The sequence below is a fragment of the Mirounga leonina genome, unplaced genomic scaffold (genome assembly GCF_011800145.1).
Source record: "Mirounga leonina isolate KUSES-001 unplaced genomic scaffold, KU_Mleo_1.0 Mir_91, whole genome shotgun sequence".
NCBI classification, from domain to species: domain Eukaryota; kingdom Metazoa; phylum Chordata; class Mammalia; order Carnivora; family Phocidae; genus Mirounga; species Mirounga leonina.
In genome coordinates this window covers 6174295-6196788 of record NW_023270839.1, presented here as the reverse complement: position 1 = coordinate 6196788, position 22494 = coordinate 6174295, and the positions used below count along the sequence as shown (strand labels likewise).

Genomic DNA, 22494 nt, shown 5'->3' with positions numbered 1-22494 from the left:
AGAACTCCAAAAACCCTTGGAATTTCCTGAGTGATAGGAGTATCTTGTAATTCGTAACAAACCCCTTTCAACAATACCTGAACTTATGGTGACTCTTGTGGACCCCTAGAGAGGTTCAGGATTTGGGTTGGTTGCCAGAAAGACCAAGGCATGATCAGAAGGTTGGAACTTTTAGCACTCTACCCCCTTACCTCCAGGGATGAGAAAGGTTAGAGACTGAGTTGAATCATCAATGGCCAATGATTTAGCCAATCATGCCTATGTAATGAAACCTCCATAAAAACTCTTAAACCATGGATTCAGAAAACTTTCAGTTTGGTGAGCAGGTGGAGGTGCTAGGAGGGTGGCACTCATGGAAAGGGCATGCAAGCTTTGTGCTAGGTGCCCTGACCCATCCACACACTCTGCCCTGTGCATCTCTTTCATTTTGCGGATCCTGAGTTGTATCCTTTATAATAAACTGGTAATTATAAGTACTTTCTTTCCTGAGTTCTGTGAATTGTTCCAGAAAATTATACAACTTAGGGGGAAGGGGTCATGGGACCCTCCAAATACGTAGTTGGCTGGCAGAAATGTGGGTGGCCTGAGTACCCTGTTTGTGGCTGCCATCTGAAGTGGGGACAGTTTTGTGGGACTGAGCCCTTAACCTGTGGGGTCTAAGCTAACACCAGGAACTGGTGTCAGAATTGAATTGAATTATTGGATACCCAGTTGGTATCAGGGAGCTAGAGAATTGGTGCAGGGTTGGGGGGGGGAATCACATATTTGGTGCCAGGGGAAAAAACCCTCAGATATTTATCTCTAAGCCTTCTGGACCTGTGGTTCGGTGTCTGTCACTAGTTTTGCAAAATTTTCAACCATTATTACTTCAAATATTTCTTTTCTTTTCTCTCTTCTCCTTCTGACATTCCAACTGCACATATGCTACAACTTTGTATATCATCCCACAGACTTTGGATGTTCTATTTTTTTCTCTTTGCATTTCAGTTTGGAAAGTTTCTATTGATCGATCTTCAACTTCACTGATTCCTTCTTTGGCAGTGTCGAGTCTATTTATGAGTCCATCAAAGGCATCCTTCATTTCTCTTGCTATGTTTTTGATTTCTAGCATTTTATTTTGATTCTTAGAGTTCCAATCTGTCTGTTAACATTGCCCATCTGTTCTTGAAGGTCTTACACTTTTCCCACTAGAGCCCTTAACATAGTTCTTTTAAATTCCTTTTCTGATAATTTTAACATCTCTGTTATATCAGAGTCTGGTTTTGCTTGTTACTTTGTTTCTATAGACTGTGCTTTTTCTTGCCTTTTGGCATACCTGGTAATTTTTTGTTCAATGCAGGACATGCTATATCACTTGACAGGAAGTGAGGGAAGTAGGCCTTTAGAATAATGATTTATGTTCTTTTTCCACCATAGTGACTGACTATAACATAGGCAGAAGGTAGTATTATCTTTCACAGTAAAGCATCTCCTTGAACTTTTTCATCACTAGTCCCTATTTGAAGATGCACCTTCTGCTAGGTCTTGGGTCTAAAAAGAGTCACTTAGCTATTTTCCCAGGCTACCCCTTGCAACAGTATCATTAAAGCCACTATGAAGGGTGGGCTCACACCACCTGTCAAGGTTACAGAGAGCAGTGAACGATTCATATTACAAACTAGTTGCTTTTCTTGTAACCCAAAATATGGATACTTGGTGAGGATATTCTCTAAAACTATATCCTGTAAGCAGATGAAACTGGGCCCATACTTTTAGGCCACTATAATATAATTTAGTCCAGTGAATTGAGATGCAGAAAATTTTAACTCCTTCACTGTTAATCAACACAGACTATTTTGGGAGAAGATAATCAGCTCCATATTTCCAACATAAATACTTAAAATTTATGACAAGGAAATCTTTACAGTTGAGTTCTTCCAGTTTTCTAAGTCCTGTTAAAGAAACAACAGTTCCGCTGTCTTCCCAAAGGCAAAGTTAAGTAACAAGTAAATCAGCACTGATATGTTCATATCATAGATTCTTAAGAGCAAAGGCCGATCAAAAATGTGAAGATGATCTTCTATTTCATTGACTTTTGGCAAAAGATTCATAAACTGACAAAACAAGTGAGAAGAGCAAGATCAGAGAAAAGTTCTGGCCAGCTTCTTTCAAAGTCACCTCTCAAGATGGCGGGGAAGGAAAGACCAGTTGTTAGCTCTAAAAATGAAGGAAAACACTGATATAATCCCACTGTAGCTCAAAGGAATAGATATGCCCGTATCACAAAGAAGAGTGGAACACTCTTCCTGTAAAATATCTTCTTTCCTAGCCTTCTGTGTCCTAAATCCTGTTAAGTCATCCGTCTGTTCTGTTACCACTATTAACATTAACATAATATTATGATGGAATATAACAAATCCCCAAGGGAAAGATTTCAGCTCTCATTTTATTAGGAGAAATAAGCCTTAATTACGGATGTCTACGAGTCTCTTTTCAAAGAATTTTCCAGAACCTTCAGTAAGTCAAATAAGACCTAAGATACAAATCTAGCTACCAGGCAGAAAAAAGAGTAATCTGTTGTTCTTTTATTCAGTTGAGCAATACAGTACATATCACAGGAGATGACTCCATCGCCGAGAAATCATAGGAATGTGGCTCAGTATCATCCACCAGACATGAGCCCTTTAAGTACTTTTTGGACTAGGTCAAGACACACCCTACTACACTCACGCAGCAACCATTTACCACGCCAACACTTTCCCTCTTCAACCTCATGCTGGGTGACTTTTGTAACTGGCCAAGGCCAGGTCAGGGTCACAAAGTTAAACAAGATGAAACATCACAAGAATTAAGAGCAACACAATGGCAGCAGGAAGTGATGCTAGCCATGGAAAGTGCTATTCACCAAGCATGAAACTAGCTCAAGAAGCTCTTCCAGTGTAAGAAATTTAAGTAATCAATTCATCAAACACTTATTGAGACACACATAATATATAAAGCACTGTGCTATGCTCTTGGGTAAGGGACTTGGGGAAAGAATACAAAGATAACTCAAGTGTGGTGCCTACCTCTAAGGAGCATACCATCTCAGAAGACAGTAACAGGGACAAGCCAGTAGTAACAAGGACAAATGGGAATAATAGAGCAAATTGAAGAGGGAGATTGGTAATGAGCTAAAGAAGAAGAACACTGCTGATCTTCAAATTCCAACTTGAAATGCAGTGATAGGCCAAATGAAGTGGGCCATGTAATCTGCTGAAACTAAAATACAGTGAACAAGATTTTCTCAGGTTACACACACTAATTCCCTCATCTCACTATCTACCATTCGCAATACTCGGTAAATTAACTACTTTGACAACTCTTTCACTGTGGGCCCAGCTCAATGGAATTCAAGGGAAAAAGGCATCCAGTCAACTTGCTCTGGACAATCAGCAACACCTGCTAAATGTTCCATATTAGAATTATAGACACGAGGAGAGGGAAGGCAATACTAGGAAGGACTGCATACTGGACTTTTGTGGCTCACTACCTAAAATAAATTTCAGGGGTAAATCTTACTGGATTAAGAATCATAGAGTAACAGCACCTAAAGCCTATGTACTTCTCAGCTCTTGAAAAATTTGCTTATTGTTTAAGCAATTTGACTTGGGGTTTTTGTTACCTCCAGCTGACAGTCCCCTTTGAAACAGTTTGGTCAACTAGAGTTGTTAGCTCTTTGAAGTTACAGTTCATGTTTCCTTCCTTCCAGGTATTCCTGGTAGCACCTAGTACAAGGCAGGCACTAAAATATCTAAGAAGAAGAAAGAAAAATCAGGGATCCGCTAGCACCCCCTGAACTCTGCCCTCAGCTGTTGGGGGTACAGAAAGGAGCACAGATATCTGTAAGCATGAACTGTGGGTGCAATAATAAACTCACAGCAGGAACCTAAAAGCACAATAACCATCATCATCCAAGAGTGTGGATTCTGCCATTCAGGTGGAAACAACTGGGTCCAATATCCCCAGTGAAATAGGACTAAGGCACTGAAACTATAGTCTTCACTTCTCTCATTTATCACACGTAGTGCTGGTATTAGTTAGGGAAGACAACTCACTGCTCAAATAGACCAAAAATGCATCATTGGCTCAAACACCTCAGAACTTGGGGAAAGGATGAGGTATTCATCTTCCTCACACTGAAACACAGATTGAGGCTGATGGGTTCAGCCATCTTCATTATGGTCATACTGTGGGCTAGAACTCAGTCATATGGCTATACCTAAGTGCAAGGGAGGCTGGAAGATGTATTCTTTGTATTTTTTTTTTTTTTAAGATTTTATTTATTTATTTGACAGAGAGAGACACAGCGAGAGAGGGAACACAAGCAGAGGGGAGTGGGAGAGGGAGAAGCAGGCCTCCCGCCAAGCAGGGAGCCCGATGTTGGACTCGATCCCAGGACCCCAGGATCATGACCAGAGCCGAAGGCAGACACCCAATGACTGAGCCACCCAGGTGCCCCTGGAAGATGTATTCTTGCTGTGAGCTCAGGAAGAAGAAATCATGGATTCTGGTGGGTAGCCAACACCCTCTGCCACTGTATTTTGTGGCTTTTCCTTCCTCCTCTAAGTTTTCCCTTGATATATGAAGGGAATATATACAAAATATATATATTATATATAATATATATATAAATAGTATTAAATGTTTCTATATAGTATTTTATTATATATATATATATATATATATATAAAATATTTTTTTTACACAGTAAACTTTTGATCCCATCCATATAATAAATGCCCGGGACCTTCACACAAAGATGACTGACCCTTCATTTCTTTTCTTTTTTTTTAAGATTTTATTTATTTATTTGAGAGAGAGAGAATGAGAGACAGAGAGCACGAGAGGGAAGAGGGCAGAGGGAGAAGCAGACCCCCTGCTGAGCAGGGAGCCCGATGCGGGACTCGATCCCTGGACTCCAGGATCATGACCTGAGCCGAAGGCAGTCGCTTAACCAACTGAGCCACCCAGGCGCCCTGACCCTTCATTTCTGAAGGAAAGGGAATAACCTCGTATTAAGGCCCAGATGATGCAGCTCCTGAAGAAGCTTTGCTTAGCTTCCTCCAAGACAGTCACTTCCAGACAAAGGAGATAAGTTCTCCTGTGTCGACACTTCCATTAGGGCCCTTATAAGGTTCACCCAAGTAGTGCGCTCATACTGGGTTCATGTCCAAGCTCACAAATGCTAGTACAGCATTATGAATTCCCACATAAAGGTTGGAAAATGCTAAGTATTTCCTTTGGACCCTTACTGATTCCATTTCCGGCTAAGAAGCATCATGTCATACTCTGCACTTTCATTACCAGTACCTGAAACTGGCTTCCTTTGGAGATCAATCCTTCCCAAAGAAAGCGTATTTCACTTTGACGGCATTTTACACATAAAGCAATGCATAGAAACTACACTCCGCTGGAATGTGGACACTGTGCCCTTGGCTAACACACTCCCAGGTTAGTACAGCACACCTTCCTCCCAGAAGACCTGACTAAAAACCACACCTTGGCAAAGTGACAAACCAGCATGTTATGGACCTTCCATAGTTCACTTCAAATGTTAAATCAATGACATGCAAATGACCTACCACACACACGAACACCAGATTATATGCTCTTCTGGAAAGGTATATGTGATTTACCTTGCTGTCCTCCACAATGCCTTGTATATACAATCATTCCGTAAACATTTGCTGAATGAATATAGTCATTTTATGTTTTCATTGGTCATTAGTAAGTCCTCTGCATATGTCCCCCTAAGGACACCCAGCTGTCTGACTCATTCCATACACACCCTTGCTAACAGGTGTGGGTGAATGCAATCTGGCTGCGACAGCGACAATGCTCGCGGTGATTATGACAGCACAATCAGCCAGTGTGGAAAGAACTATGCTATTGCATGCCTGTGGGTCCCATCAGTTACCGTAAGTAGCACAAGACCCTTGGTCCTCATATGGGTCCCTCATCCTTGGCACTCCTCCTACCTCCCATCCCTGTTTTGATTTCCTTCACAGCTCATATCCCCATCTGTCATGTTTAGCTTATTTGTGTGCCCGTCTCCTCCACTGGAAGCTCTGTGAGGGCACGTCGTCTAGCACCCCAAACACCGCCTGCTACGTTAGAAGTGCTCAGTAGACATCTGTGGAGAGAATGGATGAAATAAAGAACATACTTGGATTCTTTTCTCTAAATAGGAAGATTTTAGCTGCAAAATAAATTATCCCTGCAACGCTTCAGAATACTCACTTTCTTTTTAAATAGAACATTTCAAAAAGAGGTCTCACTGACAAGCCACTTTTTATGTCATAGAGCAGGGTTTCCAGAAGCTCAAGTAGTGGTCATGCCATCTTAAGTCCCCAAATAAAGGAATCTTCAGGACTGGACTCACTTTTGGCAGCCATTCACCAGACAAGAACCACTTCAGAGTCTTGGCCACGGAGCCAGCACTAGCATCCAAGGTGTGAAGCCACACAGGGGGATGGGAAATTCCGTCTGTTTCAGAAACAAATTTGCCTGAGCACCACATGAAAAAAATGATCAGACCCTGGACCCAGCTCTACCCGTGGGAAATAGCCACAATTCATTTAAAAAGAAAAAAAAAATGGTTCAAGTTAAAATTCTCAACTTTCTGATAAATTACTTTAGGTTGTTAAGAAATCACTGATTGTTATATGGGAGTTCCTCCAAAAATTAAAAATACAACTACCGTATGATCCAGCAATTCCACTTCTGGGTATTTATCTGAAGAAAATGGAAACACCCATAAAGATATCTGCAGCCCCCCTCCCCATGTTTACAATAGCCAAAATTATTTACAATAGCCCAAAATATGGAAACAACCGAAGTGTCCATCAATGGATCAATGAATAAATGTGGTACATATATACAATGGTATACTATTAAGCCATAAAAAGAAAGAAATCTTGCCATTTGTGACAATGTGAATGGACCTTGAGGGCATTATGCTAAGTGAAAAGACAAATACCATATGATCTCACTTACATGTGGAATCTAAAAAAACAAACAAACAAAAAAAACCAAGCTCACAGATACAGAGCAGACTAGTGCTTGCTTGGGGTGGGGGGAGGAATAAAATGATTGAAGGGGGTCAAAGGGCACAACTTCCAGTTATAAAATAAATAAGTCACGAAGCTGTAATGTACAGCATGTACAGTACTATATTGCATATTTGTTATATGTCAATTATTCCCTCATAATAATGAAATAATGTAACATATACTTTTGAAATAGAATATCTCAAAAAGAGATCTCAGAAGTCACTTTTATACTATAATAATCATATAGTATATGACTATATATGTTAATACATATGTAATTAATATAATAAAGTCTTTAAAATTCTATTGAAAGATGTTAATACAAGTAAATGGAAAGCCAAAAGAAATCACTGAAATGTTATTAATTTGCTAAGCTACTGCTTGATGGAACTTTAAAATCCATGTTTTATTTAATTCTTGGCATATGGAGAATAGTCTCTAAATGGCAATAATGATCCTACTCATTCATTCTTCTGTTGACTCTCAAACAGTAATTAAATAATACTCCCAAAGTAATGGTAAAAGATACTCCCAGCCTTGAGAATGTGTAAAAAAAGATACTTTACACATCAAAAGTTTGTATACATACAGAAAATTTTACACATCAGAAGTTTTTAGAATAGTAGACATTAGGATTTAGCAACTCATGGAAGAATGGCAAAGTTTTTAAATCCCAAAAAGAAGAGCTGCTCTAACACTTTCCACCATACTTTTGGACCTTTCCCTGAAGACTTTCTGCAAATGTACTCTGGCCAAGAGGTTTGCTTCAAGGTTTTTTGGTTTATTTTTAGTAAGTACTACCCCAGTCAGTGCACAAGCCAGCCAGTATGTATTATGCATTAAAGCCAGTGCTGGGCATGGAAAATTCTGAGACTAAGAACTTCCATGGCAAGTTACCGGATTCAGCAGCAACATACTAAGGATGGACTGAATGATAGCTAAGATCATTTCCAGTTAACTTGTTTTGACTTCAGAGTAACGTCACACAACTATAACATTTTACAACACATCAAATTAAGGCAGGCAGCAATGAAAAAATAAAATTTCAAAGTTGTTTAATAAGTGGAGAATTCTTGATCCCTGGGTTTTAATATTTGAAGTTCTAAAACTGAAACATACATCTTCAGATCTTATTTGATTTCCTAGAGATGTTTTTCTCTTAATCTCAACTGCAGACCACCTGGGTTCTTTGCTTTTCCATTTTCCTACTTGTCTCTCAAGGTAAAAGAGAGAAGAATCATACAAATTACACAAAACTATATAATAAATGATCAAAACACATTTCTTTCCCAGATCTAAGCCCCCAAATGTCAGGTTCCACAGTATCATGTAGCATAATCAAATGCAGAGAAAAGCTCTCCTCCCTTGGTTAAGCAGAAACCCAACAAGTCCACTCCCACCAACTGAGGAACAGGGCATGGCCACAGTGTCACTTACTCTTTGAGAACTCACTCCGACCCTCAGCTAAGCAGTGCCCATTTTCCAGTCCCACTGGTTTGTTACTGGGCTCCAAAGCACCCATATGTAGCCTCTTTAGGCAAAATGACACCACACACACACACACACCCACCCCCCCACCCCCCCTTGCATTTAGAACCAAAGAAAAATGCCAGAAACTTGTACATGACACGGTCCTAAATTCTGCAACAGTGAGTGCTACTGTTTGAGCCACAAATCATGCAATGCCATTCTTTATCTTTTCTAGAAAGAGTGGCACTCTTCAAAGAGAAATGCTATTCCGACAGGCTATTCCTAATCTCCACATCAGCCTAACTGCAGATGGGTATTAATTCTAAAACACCTGAAAGGTACAAAACACAACCTCCCAGCAGTGGCTCACTGAGATCTGGCAAAGCTGGGAGGAGGTCTTCAGAGTCTCTGAGATATTCTGAAATAGCCTCATATCCTTTAGGAATCATCTGTATAACTGATTCCACCTTCAAATGTATTCCTGGAATTGTGAATTCTCACCATTTTTATGATTTTTATCCGAGGCAATTGTCACAAAGAGTTGTTAAGTCATGGCTCACCTCGTGATGGATACCCTCGCTTAGACTTTTAAGAGATTTACGGACTACTCCAAAATTGCCTGTTAGTAGATACAGAGGAAGAACAAAAATAATCTGGCCCTCATTTTCACTTCAATAAAACTTTTTCTCTAGTAAACCCGTTCAGGCAATTAAAAGCAATTCCAATTCCTACTTCCCAAGCCTTTATATTCTTTGCCCTTAAGAGAAGGAAGGCAATTAAATGGACAAAACCTGAATTTTAAATCAGAATTCAAATTGCCTGGGGCTACTTCATACCTAAGTAAAAAATAAGTGAGACATAAACTAATAAATAGTTCATACATACGTGAAACATGTTTTATAAAGCACTCACCTACCTTTAACCCAGACTTTTAGTTAGGACTGCACCTTATGGAAAACTCCACATGCAAAGCACCTTTCCTCCTAGTACTTCAGGGCCCTTATGAACAGCAGAACTTTCTAAACAGGAAACCAAGGCACATAGAGGCGGGGTCATTTTCCTCCGTGACACCAGTATCCCAAGTTCCTGGCATTCCCCAGCACTAAGTTCGAGGCTCGCATCATTATTCACTGCATGCTTTTCACATGGAGATCAGGCTGTTTAGTGAACTTAACATGAACCAAAAGAAAAAAATTTTTTTTTTGCAATTTGGTCAGTGACAAATACAGAAGAAAAGAAAATTTTGACATGACCAATTGTAATGCCATCCCCATGGAAGACTACCTTTGCACCTCATACTGACTTCCATGTATTCTAAAACTATCTTCCACCAAGTCAAGATGACTTGCTAGAAAAGCCCAGGCATCTGACTTTCCAAGTACATAAATCTAAATGCAACAGTCACCTAAAGCAGGTATTTAAATCAGTTTACTGTGACATATTTAATGTTGAGAAAAATAACAAACAAGGCTCCAGTGAAAAATGAATTTGCTCATAAACACAAAAACTTTTTTAGTATTTAATATCTACTCCGACAAAGAAATCTGTATTTTCCTAGGAGCTCTGAAACCCTTGACATATTCTTTGCCTCATTCCCACACTGAACCACAAAGTAATTATGAAGCACCTGAATGGTGATGTGGGTTCTGATCCAAGCTTCCTATCTGATGACACTTTCCCAGATGGCACCTGAGGCTGTCAGGTGCCTCTTACGTGTGTAAATACTCAAGTCCATTATTTAAGGCTGCTAACTTCAGAAAGCCAAGGCCAGCTGAAAGGTTTGAAAGGTTTGAAAGCACAAGTCCTTTTCTTATTATGGAAATTCTTCCCCGTGCCTGGGAAATGAGTTAATGATCTTCATTACCAAAGAGAAGCTACACTTACTGGCAATGGTAAACAAAAGACGAATTACCAAGTTCAGATCAACAGAGTGAAACAAAATAAGGATTTCCCTGAGGACCAAGAACCATGAAATCCAGTGGTTTTAAGTAGCCATCTTTTAGATATTTGTATACTATTCAGTGAGGGGAAAATGAGAGTCCCAGGCTTAAGGCACTGTTACTCAGCTTTGGAAACTGCAGGATGCTTTCTTGCAGGATTTGGTTCAACTAATTACAAGATGGGGAAAAAAAGCATTTCTATGCTACATGGTCAAGCAGTCATTTGGATCTTGGGTTCAGAAATAAGTGAGAAATACATGAGCTACTGAATTCCACACGCCATGCAGGCTTTTCTCCGGATGGCTGAAATCTTCAAAAGTTAACACTCTAATGAGTTACTGCTGCGTCTTGAATTTCCCTACTGTGACCAGAAAAACAACATATTCAGTGCATTGTTTTTCATTATACCATGGAGCTATAGCAACCACTCATCCTGCCTCTACATCTGCTGTTCCCTTTCAGAGGGCCATTCCATTTGAGGAAAAGAACTGCTAATTTTACTTGGTGGCCCCTAAAATGTACATGTCTAGCATAGCAGGCAGTGTTTACAGCTTCTAAGCTTTAATTAATCATCAATTTTTGGACATCAGTGATTCTATTTTATGGGGGAAAATACTGCACAAACATCTAGATTCAAATTCTGGTTTTGCTACTTATTAGCTGTGAGACTTGGAGCAGACCACTCACACATAAAAACAAAATTGGAAAAAAAAAAAAAAGGAAGCTAATTTATAGGGTCACCAGTGATTCAGTTCTCAAGTGTTCTGATCTTAGGACCCCTTTATAGTCTTAAAATTATTGAAGACTCCAGGGGCACCTGGGTGGCTCAGTCAGTTGGGCAGCTGACTCCTAACTTCAGCTCAGGTCATGACTTCAGGGTCATGGGATGGAGCCCTGTGTGGGGCTCCATGCTCAGCTCAGAGTCTGCTGGTCCCTCTCCCTGCCACCCCCAGGCCCCGGCTCATGTGCCTGCTCTGCGAGAGTGTGCATGCTCTCTCTCTCTTTCTCTCCCTCTCCTTCCCCTCTCTCAAATAAATAAATGGATAAAATCTTAAAAAAAATTACTGAAGACTCCTAAGAGCTCATCTTGGAAAATTCTAGAAAACAAAATACACACACACATACACACACACACTCCCATGTGGGAACATGTGGTCCCTAGAAAATTCTACCATACACATGTGAGAATATGAGAGTAAAAGAGGTAAATGGTATCTTAGTACTATTATAAAAATTGTTTGGGCTTCACAGACCCCTTAATAGGGTCTCAGAAACTCCCAGCAGCCTCAGACCATACTTTCAGAATCGCTAGCCTAGAATATCTTAACATATAGAAAGCAGGGAAGTGGTCAAAGAAGTTAAATCATATTAAAAAAAAAATTCAGGAGCCAACACAGAAGGGCTCCCATTGGCCAAAGATGAGATAATTTTAGTATCAGTAAGAATAAATGCAATGAATTGAAACACTAATATTTCTGAATTCATGAATTCTTAGGGAATCACATACTTCTTCCTCCCTCACCTCCAATCTCTGTGTCTGTGTCTGTCTCTGCCTCTCTCAATGGTTACCTTTGGAGAATATTACTCATTAACTGGCTAATGGAGCCAACTGTATCCCGGGATAACCAAAGAGCTGACTAGCAGGAGTTTGTCTTTATAGATGCATTCTAGGAGATAAATGAAGAAATGACTGAAATGAAATAAGACTTTGAAACCCATAATGAATTGGTGGATTTAGGCAGAAACAATCGCTGTTGACTGTGAACATATCAACATATCTCTCACACACACACACACACATACACGCCTCCTTTTTTTTTTTTTTTTACTTTCCCAGCCGTTATTTACACGGAACTTATGTTAATTTAAGTGCCTCCTGATGGGAGTACACAACACACTCATTATAGTATTCTTGACAAAATATGGAAACAGAGGGGCACCTGGGTGGCTCAGTCATTAAGCGTCTGCCTTCTGCTCAGGTCATGATCCCAGGGTCCTAGGATCGAGCCCCGCATCGGGCTCCCTGCTCAGAGGGAAGCCTGCTTCTCCCTCTCCCTCTGCTGCTTCTCCCTGCTTGTGTTCCCTCTCTTGCTGTCTCACTCTCTGTCAAATAAATAAATAAAATCTAAAAAATGGAAGAATTTGATCCAGCCTCTAGATGTATCTATCAGTTCACAAGAAATATGGTCTCTAGAGGATTATGTTAAACAGAGGAACATTTAACATTTAACTCCATGGGATGTAATCAGCAAAATCCAGGCTATGGTAAACTTTGCAGAATAAATGATCTGGTTTGGCAAAAAATAAATTGCGAGGAAAGACCGTGGAAGGTAAGCCTATAGATTAAAAGAGACTGAAGAGGCATGTCAACCAACTGCAATGTATGGCCCTTATTTGAATCCTGATACAAACAAACTGAAAAGAAAAATAACAAGGAAAACAGATAAATTTGAACACTGACAGGGCGCCTGGGTGGCTCAGTCGTTAAGCGTCTGCCTTCGGCTCAGGTCATGATCCCAGGGTCCTGGAATCGAGCCCCGCATCAGGCTCCCTGCTCCGCGGGAAGCCAGCTTCTCCCTCTCCCACTCCCCCTGCTTGTGTTCCCTCTCTCGCTGTGTCTCTCTCTGTCAAATAAATAAAATCTTAAAAAAAGAAAATTTGAACATTGACTAAATAAATATTCAATTATATCAGAAGTTCTTAAAGTATAATGATATTACAGTACTAAAAGAAAAAAAAAAGAGTCTTTACTTTCAGAGAGATGTACAGAAATACTTGCTATGAAATAACAGAATGTCAGGGATTTGCTTCAAAATAATCCAGGGTCGGGGATTGGAGGTGGGGGTCTAGGTGAAGCAAGTCCACAAATTGATCATTATTGATGCTAGGAGGAATGCATACAGGGTCCATTATAATATTCTTTCTACATCTGTGTATGTTTTACATTTTCCATACCAAAATAATAAAACAAAAGTAGCCACAAAAATGTTTTCTTCTCCAGCAATTCCGCTGAGATACCCACACGCAGGACCTGGGCACTCTGCTTCCCAGCACCCAGTGGCATGGAGCACGAGGTATGGAGCACTAGGTACATATTCAGGGAGCACGTCAAACATCTGCAAAGCTGACCTGGCACAGGGCAGAGTCGGCAAAGAAGTCCTGAGCCAGTTGTCTCTGAACCAGAGACATCTTTCCAACAGAGCAGGAACCAAAATTGTATTTTCAGTATGATCATAACCAAGAAATATAAACAAAAACTCGACACAGAAAAAGGTATAAGAACTCTTCATAGAAAAAGAAAATATATGAAAACAGAAAGGTTTTTTTTTTTTCTCATGAGTATAGGAACTATGAGAGTTTGCTTTTCTTCTACTCTCTGAATTTTCCAAATTTTCTGTAGTTATTTTAAACATGGAAGGAAACCTAATAAACTTTATTTTTAAAATCACTTATAATATCAAAGCTCTATAGATAGCTATTTATAAGTAATAGTATTTTATTTGTTATATTTCTATGACCCTTTCTGTGCCTGGGGTAAAAAACAATATTATAATAATGAAGAAAATATTGAAAACGATCACTGAGGAATTTTTAAATTGAATTATGAAAGCAACAGAATATCCTTTATGGGGTGCCTGGGTGGCTCAGTCGTTAAGCATCTGCCTTCGGCTCAGGTCATGATCCAGGGTCCTGGGATCGAGCCCCGCATCAGGCTCCCTGCTCGGCGGGAAGCCAGCTTCTCCCTCTCCCTCTGCCCCTGCTTGTGTTCCCTCTCTCGCTATGTGTCTCTCTGTCAAATAAATAAATAAAATCTTAAAAAAAAAAAAAAAAAGAATATCCTTTCTATATTTGGGAAGGGGGAGATATTCTTCATTATTTTTTCCTCTACAAAATAAAGGAGAGGGCGCCTGGGTGGCTCAGTTGGTTAAGCGACTGCCTTCGGCTCAGGTCATGATCCTGGAGTCCCGGGATCGAGTCCCGCATCGGGCTCCCTGCTCGGCGGGGAGTCTGCTTCTCCCTCTCCCACTCCCCCTGCTTGTGTTCCCTCTCTCGCTGTGTCTTTCTCTGTCAAATAAATAAATAAAAATCTTAAAAAAAAAAAAAAAAAACTAAAATAAAGGAGAACTGGTATTTTAAAAAATCATAAGTGGAAAACCCAGCTCGAGATCTCTTAAGTTCCTTCTAAAACCTCAACTTCCGGAAGGTGGGGGCAAACAGGGATGCCTGGCACCCAATGAAGGGGCTGTGTCCAGAGGCTCTGCCTACCATCCTGATCTGTGCCCTTCTACCAGCTCAAGGAAGGAGAAGGAGGGTTCAGTTTAATACCAAGACTCTATGCAGGTTAACACCATATTCTCCAAAGATGTGTCCCACAAACAAAAAATGGATTCTTGTCTTTTTTAGAGAAAATATTCCGCTCAGATAAAGATTCTTCAAGAAGTAGACAACAACTTAGAACCCGATGCTAGCTCTAGTTATTTCACTTACAAAATAAGTGGAAGAATAAGTGCATCAGTGACTATTAAAACACTGAACATGAAAAAAGAAAAATGTTGGAAATTTGGCATGGATAATTGTTATGTTTTCCACTCGGGTCTAATTAGACTTGATTTAGACTGCATACTGCCTTTTTTTTTTTAACCTTGCTATTAAATAAACATACAAGGGAAAAAAAGCTGAAACTGCGACTTCTCATGTGCTTTACATATATTGTGGGAGGCTGTACTCACAGTGAAAGTCAAAATGACTCAATGTATGGCAGTGTAACCTTGTAGCTAAGAGTGTGAGCTTTGGATACATTGCCAAGGTTAAAAATCACTAATCTGCCATTTATTAGCTATGTGACCTTGGACAAGCTGTATAGCCTCTCTGTGTGTCAGAGGTTTCTCACCTCCAAAATAAAGATGAGAGTGGAAGTGTCACAGGGCTGCTGTAATAACTGAGATGAAAAGTGGAAAATGTTTAGTGTGGTACCTATCACATACATGCTCTACAAATGCTACCCACTATTGCTGTTATAACCTAACATACTCTTGTTCTACTCTTCCCTCTTTTTTCCACCAAGACACAAAGATTTCACAAATTTCCAATTCTTCAGCTTCATTAGTGAATACTGTAATCTATATGAAATCTTGACTTTTCTATTTTCCCCAGAACAGAAATTAACTTTTTCTCTAGGAAAAGAAAAACAAAGATGGAATTAGATTACCCTTCAGTTTGTGCCAATCATGAGTGGTAGCGGAGTCCTAACTCCTAGAACCTGCAAAGAATGTCACCGTTTCTGAAGTCCTAGGCAATTCGCAGAATTAGAGAGTGACTTCCTGATCCTCCCAAAATTTGTACTGGGGATCAAGTTTCTGAAGACACCAAATCTCTCATGGCTCTTTTGAGAAAAACAAAACAAAACATTCAGATAATCCATGCCAATGAGAATGATTGGGAGGGGCGCCAGGGTGGCTCAGTTGGTAAAGCATCTGCCTTTGGCTCAGGTTATGATTCCAGGGTCCTGGGATTGAGTCTCACATTGTGCCCCCTGCTCAGCGGGGAGCCTGCTCCTCCCTCCCACTTGTGCTCTCTCTTGCTACTGCTATCTTCCTCTCTCAAATAAATACATAAAATCTTTAAAAAAAAAAAAAGAATGGGAAAAATACACACCATTTTAGAAAAAGGAACACAAGTCTTAAGAATACTTGCACATCAGACACTACTTTTACTCAAAAGAAAATGGTAGGTGTGTTTGTATTATCAGGGGGATTCCTGGGTTGTGAACTTATTAAGAGGTAATGAAAAGGATTGCTGAAATCATAAAATAAACCTAGGAAGGCACAAAACTTAAAACCAAAAAAATCAATACATTCCAGGGTACAAAGAGTAAGAAAGGAGAGATAGAATGGGTTTCACACATACCTCAGGCTCTAAAAACATGGGAATTGGTATAAGAGGTAAAAGCAAAGTTATAAGTCTTACAGTGAAGAAAAGAGTTTGGTAGATGAAGGAGATAAAAGAAATTTGAGGTGAGTGCTGTCCAGATGGAGTGTCCATACAGAGCTGAGCAAGCAGTAAACATTTATTAGGAATACAAATATTCCTGTAACGGCATAATCAATGGTGTAGTCAATTAGATGTTAGGTATAAAGTAGTATCTCTGATTTTGCATATTTGCACCCTAGCTGAAGTGCATGTAATTTACCCACCGGAATTCTTGGAAAATAACCATTATTTATGTGGCTGGTTGTTAGGACATAAAGTGAGGGATCCCTGTCCCACTGCTGCCCCAATGTGGGTAGAACTCTGATATTCGAGTGAAGAAAGAATATAAAGTAGGGATAGAACCAGTAAAGCTGGTGAAAGATCTGCTGGGTCCAACTGTGACTCTTCAAGTCCTCACTAAAGCCTACCTGAAGGAATGAAATGGGTCCCGGAAGTCCGGGTGGAGAGAAGTGCTGCGATGGGCGTGAGTGACACAGACAGGTCTTTAAGGACTCAGAGGCTCAGAGGCAGGGGGAGCCGCGAGGAAGGAAGGCACAAGAGGTAGTGGGATCACCAGAAGGCTTTGGGTTGAGCCCAGTTTAACTAAAAAATCTCCAGAGGGCAGGGAAAACCAGTTGAGTCTTAGCTACCAAGATAAAAAATTGACTGCGGAAGAAAAGGATGCAAATGTGTTCAAAGATCAGAATTCCAGGAGAACCTAGATATCATGGTCATTTGACTAAGGGTGGCCCTGGGCCATAATGCATCCCAATGACTCACTGGGCTCTACGGAATCCCCGAGGGACACGAGAGAACAGGAGGACTTCCTGGTTGAGGGCAGAGCCTTCCAGAGTGGAGATCACAGCGGGCAGCTCAGCAGGGGCAGACAGCAGAGTGGTTGAGATCTCTAACTGGGAAGCTCAAGTGCCTGGCTTTGATCCTTAGCTTGCTATCTACCAGCTCCAATTCAGTATTTGTTCTGTCTGCTCAATCATCCATCTCTGAATTTTCCCTCTGTCCAAATGCTTTTGGTGACCCCAGGCCTTCTCCCCAGGGGAGGCACTACAGGACCTCCCTGTACCACACAGCACAATTATACACTGCACCCATCTCAGCAAACTCGGAAAACCCATTGTTAGCCCAATCTTTGTATGTATGCCTTTCTGTTCTATCATCAGGGTCTGTATTACTTCTTTATTTTCCCATCCTTCCTGCGGTGTACACAAACGGGACTCCCAGAAATTCTGGGTACATCTCACACCTCTGCCTCTGCCAGTGGCTTCTCACTGGCATGCAGCTCATGCCTTACACAGCTCCGTACTGAGTGCCTACCCCAGGCCCAGACAGCAATGCACCAGAACCACAGACCTCCCATGGGGCCCAGGGGCCGCTCTGAGCCCAGGCTCTTCTTCTGTCTTACTCTTTGCCAGATGCATTCTCAAACCAGGGGAGGCTATCATTATCCCTAGCACCCCAAGCTCTCCTGGTTTTTCAAAGTACTGACCCAGAATTTAATTTAAAAAGACCAGATGTAGAAGCTAGCCACCAGTGAAGAGTAATGTGATAAAACATCAGGGGGTCAAACCTCTTTATTTTATGTTCTTCTTTGACATTAATGCCCAGCATTAGGGCACCCTCTGGACGCTATCCCTTCCCTCCTGTATTTCCACACTCCTCTCTCAAGAGTGATTTTTCAGAGTCACATACCTTGGTGTGGTAGGAAAATCCCAGTTCCAGAGCCCCCAGAGTTGCATTCTGGTCCCAACCTGCCAATATAAACAGTGTGGCCTGGGGACGGTCACCAAATGCCTCTAAGCCTTGGCTTCCCCCTATATCATGTTTTGGATGCTGAGCTCTGTTTCCTGCCAGCTGGAACACTCCGAGACTCAGGTCCCCTTTTTATTTTTGGCTGGCCTAACTGTAGGCAACTACTGAGATATGAAAATGCTGAGGTTCAATTCATGCAGGAGCTAAGTTCTTAATTTATAAACTTGTTCAGTGTGGGATCTTTCTGACTAGCTGCCTAGGCCCCATAAGAATAGCTGCCATTACTAGCCTACTACATGCCAGGCACTGTTCTTAGCAGTTTGCAAATTCAACAGAGACTTCCTAAAGAATCTTAAGGAGGCTAGGGTTCTTTGGCTGCCATTTAACTCAGCCCCCTTTGCTCTGTCAAGCTTGAGAAGTAATGCTTGGTGGACTTTACACCTCATCTTCCACTTTACAAGCTTTACAATACCTCCTAAAGATGTACACAAAAGCACAGGAGAAATGTATCAGCTACAAGGAGCCTCATCTGTAGAATGAACTAAGGCTTTAAAAAAAATGCTAAGAACAAAGCAGGTGTTTAGTTATTTTGAGAGCAAGAAAAAATGATTAAGGCAGGGCCAAAACTATTGCTTGGGACAAACCATGAGGGACTATGGACTCTAAGAAACAAACTGAGGGTTCCAGAGGGGAGGGGGTGGGGGGATGGGTTAGCCTGGTGATGGGTATTAAAGAGGGCACGTACTGCATGGAGCACTGGGAGTTATACGCAAACAATCATGGAACAGTACATCAAAAACTAATGATGTAATGTATGGTGATTAACATAACATAATAAAATAAAATTTAAACACACACACACACACACACAAACTATTGCTTGGGTACAACAGTATAAAACAGCAGATGTCAAGGACATGCGATGCTCATCAGCAACTCTGTGTTCCCTTTGTGGGAGAAAAATGACCCAATTCCTTAAAGGCCCAGATAAGAGAACCCAAGTCTTGCCTCTTGAATGCTCCAGGGTCTGAAGGAGCTTGTTTTGGGTAAACCAATTCTTGCCTTGGGACTAGTTTGAGGGGGAAAAAAAAAATCCAAGGTTTCTTATGACCTTAACCATCTATAAACCCATCACAGAGCTAACTTACCAAATTACACAAACAATAAACACAAAGGAGTCAGAGGCAGGAAAGATCTAGCATCATGCTGGACTTGGTTTTGGCCTCACCGGGCAGAGAAAAATGGATGAGACATGGAGAGAGAGGAAGACAGGCACCGGGATGGGGCAGAGGAGGGGGGAATAAACAGGTCCTTGAGGAAGAACACGGAGACTGACCTCAGAGAGCACAGTAAGCGGCTGGCTCGCAGCAGAGCCCTCTAGACTGCAAAACATTTCATTCTGCGGCTGGTATTTTGAGCACCGAGGGATTTCTCCCACTATCTTTCCTCATCGTGCTCAGCCTGAAGACATGGACACTGGCTCTGTCATTTACCTAATCTTTTCAGAATCAGTAATAAATAGATGCGAGATCTGAAAGCCTGCATGCTTGAATTCTCTCTCTCTCTTTTTTTAAGAGATTATAGGCTTGTGCATCTTGATTACTTGATGAGGATTTTTATCACGACCTTCAGATGTTTTGAGATTATCCAACTTAGCATCTTATTATACAACCCAAGTGCTGTTTTTCTCTTGGTGAGCCTTTCAAACTCTTTTTCCCTCTCAAGGATAAGGAATGCTGGCTCTGATACCTTACCATTCAGAGAAGCATTTTTTGGGCTCTCAGATTACTGCTTTCTAAACTACAGACTGGTGGGCCTGCTCGGCTTTTAAAGCCAAAGCGCGACACACATTACCAATGACAACAGATGTCTCTAAAATGGCTCCCTACTTACCCTCCCTTCCAAGCTCATCACAGTGGCAGCCACAGGGGACTCAGTCGAATGTGGCCTTCTCTCAAAGGTCTGGATTGCCCTGTCAGTGACCTTCAGAAGCAACATGACCATGTAAGGCAAAGGAGCACCAAATTAGTCCAGCAATTAAAGATGCTACAAACTCAAGAGCTTTAAGTTGATTTATGTTTTCTGTAGGAACACAAAGTGATAAAAGACATATTTTTTCCTGATAAAATATCACTCCCAGGACATACTACCAAAAGAGAGGTGGACCCCATGTCATTTAAATATTCTCTCCCAGCTGAATGTCCATTGAAACCAAAGGTGAGGAGGTTTAGAGGAAATGGCTAAACTGTTAAGAAACAGCCAAGCCCATTACCTCATCTGAACCCCAGCTGAAAGTCTCTCTCCTCCCTTAATCCTGCAGCCAGCGTGGGTGACCTGAATATCCAAACCCATGGACACCTTGTCTCTGTTCTCTCCACTGCCTCACCTCCAATGAACCTTTCCTCCACGCCACACAAATCACCCACGGCCCAGTCAAACATCCCGCCCTTTGACAAAAATAGCCTCATATTCAGTTTCCTTATTAAAATCCCCTTCACTGGGATCAACCATTAGGACCTCCTCAAAAGTGTCATTTCACATCCCTTCTTACTCAGCCGCCTTTCTAATAAGGCCATCATTCCCATAACACACTCTCCATAACAGCTTGCCAAAGGCTCTAAGCTTACCTTGCTCACCCTTCTGCCAAACCCCAGCCTCAGAGGACACCCACCGTAGCTGTGTCTGTGCCCACAGCTGAGCACCTGGGCACGGGATAAAGTGCACACAGCCAGATGGTGTCACTCTACACCAACACCAACTGCAAATGAGTCCTCTGGGATGCTGGGCGATCCCACCACATTTCTCCCGCAGACCCACTCTTTCCCTCTTTTCAACTATTATTTCACTTTCAAACTGTGTTTCTAAACAGCCCCCCCCCCCCCCCACTCCTCAGATGACCTGGCCTCCTAACAGTGATGGAACCCATCAGTCAGCAACTTCATGATACCAGACCAAACTTTCATCTCTACCAACCTCCAGCTTCTTCCCTCCTGTTGCATCCTGTTCCCTCCTCTCATCCAATGTTAACCACTCCACTTGGGCTTTAGATTCCACCCCATCTGACCTTCTCAGCCTCATATACTCATTTACCTCTGTTCTCTTCTATTTATTCAGTCAATTTCTCCCTTTCAACCAGATCCTTCCCATCAACATTTCAACATCTCAAGTCCTACCTTTAAAGCACTCTACCTCAACCTCCCATGTCTCTAGGTTAGTGTCTTATTTCTTTACTTCCTTCACAGGAAAAATAAAAACTGGCCTCCTTGGGTATCTCCATTTTTCATCTCCCAATCATTTTTCAACCCATTCCAATCTGGCTTGGCTCCAGCTCTTCCTGAAAAAGCTCCAGTCGAGGTCAATAATGACCTCTGTTGCCAAATTCAAATGAGAATCTTTTCATTCATCTTATTTGACATCTTGACAGTGTTTGGCAACGTTCATTACTCTCTCCCTGAAATATTCCTTACCTTGGCCTTCACAACCAACGCTTCCCTTCCTACTGCTGTCACTCCCTTCTCTTCACCAGCTCGCCCTCCTATACCCATTCTTTAGGGTTCAAGCTCCCCAAAGCTTGAACCTAGGGCCCCCTTTTCTCTTCAAGCTACATTAGTGATCAAAAGCCCAACTACCCATGAGGGTAAGCAAGTAAGACAATGAAGTGAAGCAAAGTTGACTTTCACTTCCTTCTCAACTCTACTCTAAAACACTGCAGAACAAGCAGGATACCTGGCAACAGACCCCAGGCTTCAGGGCAAGATGACAATAGGGAGAAGTGCAGACTACAATAAAACGGAGAGCAGATGTTCCTACCAGAACAACTAGCCAGAGGTCCTGAGTTCTACAGGAAAACTCCCCATCTTTAAATCTCATCAATTTCACTTCTTTGTTGTCCCTGTTCTCAGACCAGCTCTATCTGATGGTAGCACAGCAGCTGTTAGACCTCCAGACCTCCGGACCACATCCCGCCAGGTTTAAGCTGAAAGCAAGAACAATTCTCTTCCTGGAGCTCCCCCACAGTCTCAAAGTTCCTTCTGATTGGGCCAACTTGGATGACAAGGCCATTCTTGGATCAACCATGGGGACTGGCTACTCCAGGAGGGATTGGCCAGCCCTGGGTCACACACTTGGTTTGGGAGTCAGGGGTAGAACTTGATCTAGAGCACAAGGTCTGAGATTGGAGGATATGAAATTTCTTAAAGGGAAATTAGGGTGCTGCCATCAAAAGAGAAAAATATATTCTAGGCAGCCAAAAAACCATAAACATGCGGCAGCAA

At 41.5% G+C, this 22494-nt stretch overlaps 1 protein-coding gene across 5 annotated transcripts in view; it reads right to left on the bottom strand.

Annotated features, from left to right (window-relative positions):
* STXBP6 (syntaxin binding protein 6) overlaps positions 1 to 22494 on the bottom strand; it is a 244853-nt gene that overhangs the window by 197062 nt on the left and 25297 nt on the right. Inside the window, exon 1 of one of the 5 annotated variants that reach the window (XM_034994187.1) lies at positions 6404 to 6754. The exons of the other annotated variants lie outside the window; for them this stretch is intronic. Coding sequence (XP_034850078.1) covers positions 6404 to 6416 — 13 coding nt within the window. The 5' untranslated portion in view covers positions 6417 to 6754. Of the gene's footprint in view, positions 1 to 6403; positions 6755 to 22494 lie in introns of those variants that run through there. 5 annotated transcript variants of the gene reach the window in all.